Here is a 4055-nt window from a genome sequence, read left to right as displayed (position 1 = left end):
AAGACCACCTCACATCAATGAGTTCACGTTCTTATCAGCTTTAATACCACAATCTTTATTACAAATTCTATAATAAACAACAAGTGAGCTAATCTGGAATCTGTTAAATAGTTAAGTGCACTCACACACTTTTCAGTTTATTTCTATAGCACTTTAACACAGGGCATTGTCTCATAGCAGCTTTACAGACATATAGAAACACAGAGAAAAATGATAAAGTTTAAAGTTAAGTTATTATTTTATCCCTAATGAGAAGCCTGTGGTGACGGTGGTGAGGAAAAACTCCCTGAGATGATCTGAGGAAGAAACCTTGAGAGGAACCAGGCTCAGAAGGGAACCTCATCCTCATTTCCTTACGTTTCTGTATTTATGAGATTCACTGCAGCCCTGTCATATATTTATAACAAGTTCTGATGAATTTTCAGATGAAACTGTGATTATTATCATCATTACCATAGCTACAGAATATCTAACATATACAAGGTGGTTGACCAGGAGCATTTCCTTACCGGACGCTGTCAGTGTTTAAAACATCTCCACTGGATTTGTTATGTAAAGAAGGCTAAAGAAGCAGTACAAAGATTTCTTGAGGCTTGTCCAAACATTCAGATCTGCAGTGAAGTGCATTTGCAGTCTTGCAAATATTTGCTTTTTGGACAAATAATAAACTTGTGCAAAGGTCATGGCTTAAACCTTTATTAACCTCTACATTATTATTAACCTTAACAAGTGAACTTAACAATTCTACATGAAACTTTATTTATTTTATTTTATAAATTTATTTTACATGATTTTACACATTCATATTCAAGGAGAGAAAATGACTAAACTAAAACAATTACAATTATTTCATTCACTGTTCAGTGAATCAGAGTGGTGTATAACTCACATATCTGAATTAGGATTAAATACAGTATATTAAAATATCACTAAAGCAAACCAACTCTACAGCATATCACTCACAGCTCTGGATGAATTCTTCTGTTTCTTGCACACATTCTTCTGCTCGCCTACATCTGGAAACCTCTGTTCAGGGAGAAAGTAAAACTCTGACATGTCTGATTGCTTGTAGTTTGATATTAAGGTTAAAGGATTAAGGGAAATAGTTTCTATTGTTGCATATTTACAACACGTTACTCACCTTCAGTAGCAGATGAAATTAAGCTTCTCGTTGCAGTGTCTGTTCTCCCAGGCCTGTGTGTAGATGTTGCGAGCTCCACAGTGGTAATTTTGGGCTGGACACGGCGGCAGTGAGACCGAGCTGTTCGGTGACTCCTTGTTCAACCAGAACCATTTTCCATCAAGGAAGCGCAGGCCGAGCCACACGCTAACGGTCTCAGATTGCCCAGCCTCTATTTTAGCCAGTTCTTGCATTGCAGAAGTTTGAGATGCCAAGACATTGTAGTTCATCCTACAGTACTCTTGAGCTTCCTCCCATGTTTTCTTCTCTTTCACCAAGACCCAGTTTCTATAGCAAAAGAAGGGTGAAGGTGTCAAGCACAAATAGTCATTCCATCCATTTGAATACGTAGCAATACAATCATAGTTTATGATGGGCAGTGTGTACTGCCAGTGATAGTAGTTTGTCAGTTCTCCATCAGACCATTTCCAGGTGAGTGTCTCTTTATTCAGCCCAATCCAACCAGCTAACCAGGACTTTCCTGGGGACTTTATAAGTCTCTGCTGTTCCTCATTAGAAGTGATGGTTGCAAGATCTTTATAGTTTTCCCTGCAGTAGGTCTGAGCATCATACCAGTTCTTTGGATCACTGATGTAAATATATTCTTTTGTCAGACCAGTAGCCATGCCACAAATTACCAGAAGAAAAGAAAAACAGAAAAATGAATTCATCTCTGCCATTATGTACTGGAGTTCTGTAGATCTTTGCTCGGGTGTGTGAAGCACTAGATTCAGCATTAGATCTCAGCTGAAACCTGCCTTCAGTTACAACACAGGCAAATAAGGGGACATCTAACATCCTTTTATGGAGCACTGTTTTGTTTAAAGTCCCTCCTTCTACATTTAGATTGTGTGAGTTGCTCTTATATGTACTTTCAAGGTCTATGTACTTAACAGTGTACCTCTCTGTATTAGACTCATTAACCTACCTGGTGTAATTACCAAGATGGTAAAGATATATCTCTAAAGGGAAATGAAGAAATTAACCATTATATTATTATGAACCAAGCAAAAGGTGATATAAATGGAAAAAGCAGTGAGCAGATTGTAGTTCACTGAAAGCTCCATACAGTTCATGTAGCATTGACTGCTAAGGGAATGTACACAGCCACAGTAACAATAACTCCCATGGCAGCTGTTCTGACTGGACAATCTGTTAGCCTAGCATGGACACTAGCCATCTGGCCAGTTTCCCTCACACTGTCTCAGGCTGCAGAGCTTTGAGCTAGACTGGCATCTGACTCTAAGATGTTTGTCTTGAGTTTTCTTCTAAACTCCAACAGCACCCAGCAGTTAGAGGTGGGATGATGACCACAAAATAGATCGAAAATCTATAAAGCAGGCAACAAAAATATCACCAGAATGGCCACTGGACACTATAATTCTTCCATCTTGGATCTTGTAAATTAGCCTTCACAGTAAAGTGGTGAGTTTAATGCTTTAAATCTGTGAGCTTGGAGATGAGGCTACACTGCACTGCTTTCTTTACTGCCACCTACAGGCGAGAGTTTATTCACTGTGTTGTTGAAGCAGTGACCCTTTAATAGCCTTAGCAATGAGATATACACTTCCTCTTTCAGCACTTTATTTCTTTAATGTTAACATACTTTCACCTCTCTGTTTAGTTCAAGATTTTTAGTGTTACATTTTTGCTTTTATTTGATCATTATTATCATGTGTTATTTATATTAGCTGAATCTGTCACCATGTAGAAAGACTGATTTATTTGATCTGGTGGATTATTTATACATATAAATGTCTTCACAATTTAGACACAACACCAGGGTGTGTCAGCATATTAAACACAACCAGTCCAGTTTTTTATAACTTAATATTTTACTGTTTTCTACAGTTTTACAACAATAATAATAATAATAATAATAATAATAATAATAATAATAATAATAATAATAGTACATTGCTATTATATGTAACAAGAACTGTGAATGGACGCAGTGGGCAAGAAAAAAGTTTGCTAAACAAATTTATTTCAGATTTTAAATGATAATGCGTTCCTCCTGAAACAAAGAATAAATCTTCTTATGAAAATGTTTTCTGCACTAACAGTCTAAATTTTGAATACACACTTTTATTAATTAATTAATTTATTTATTTTGTTTGCTTGCCTATCTGCCTGTAAGATCTTCTGATAAATGCTTATAGTTAAAATTTATTTCTGAGCATAAACGTATTATTTAGAACAAATAGTTTTCTCTTAAACTTAAATAGTTTGCAGTATTAATTTTAAATTACTATTTTTAATTATCTCTGGGTGCTCTGATTTCCTCCCACAGTCCAAAGACAGGCTTCTAGGCTGATTGGAGTCTCTAAATTGCCCGTAGTGTGTGATTGTGTGAGTGAGTGAATGAGTGTTTGTATGTGTGTGTGTGTGTGTGTGTTTGCCCTGTGATGGGTTGGTGCTCTGTCCAGGGTGTATCCTGCCTTGATGCCTGATGATTCCTGAGATAGACACAGGCTCCCCCCTGACCCGAGTATAGATCGGATAAGCGGAACAGACAATTCCAAATTTTTTAATTATTTTATTTTGTTTGGTTTGTTTGATATGTTTCCCCTCTATACACTGTGGCTTTAAAGAAAAGAAATTTGAGAAGAAAATAAATAGAAGAACTTCCTGGACAGAAATGCATGTTTTTCTGAATGAAATGCATCACCATGTTGGTGTGGTGTGTTTCAGGATCCAGAACAGAGTTGAAAAAGAAACCATTTAACATGAAACTGTTAAAGTAAAACACACATCGGTCCAGGCAGGAAGTCATGTCAGGCTCAGACAGGAAGTTGTCTTTTGAATTTGGGATCAAAAGATACATGTTTTGTGATTTTAAGCTCTCACTGCGGTTGGTGTGGGTGAGACAGAA

General features: G+C 36.8%; 1 protein-coding gene across 1 annotated transcript; it reads right to left on the bottom strand.

The window, feature by feature from the left end:
• Positions 1 to 789: 789 nt before the first annotated feature.
• On the bottom strand, positions 790 to 1893 carry LOC131354865 (snaclec coagulation factor IX/factor X-binding protein subunit B-like). The gene is made up of 2 exons (XM_058392941.1): positions 1142 to 1893; positions 790 to 1026 (listed from the first exon to the last, which is right to left on the bottom strand). The coding sequence occupies exon 1, from the start codon at positions 1858 to 1860 to the stop codon at positions 1144 to 1146; it is 717 nt and encodes a 238-aa protein (XP_058248924.1). The 5' UTR covers positions 1861 to 1893; the 3' UTR covers positions 790 to 1026; positions 1142 to 1143.
• Positions 1894 to 4055: the final 2162 nt, after the last annotated feature.

This window comes from Hemibagrus wyckioides, linkage group LG06 (assembly GCF_019097595.1).
Source record: "Hemibagrus wyckioides isolate EC202008001 linkage group LG06, SWU_Hwy_1.0, whole genome shotgun sequence".
NCBI classification, from domain to species: Eukaryota; Metazoa; Chordata; class Actinopteri; order Siluriformes; family Bagridae; genus Hemibagrus; species Hemibagrus wyckioides.
Note: the sequence above shows the minus strand (reverse complement) of the source record. Positions and strands in the feature narration are given on the sequence as shown.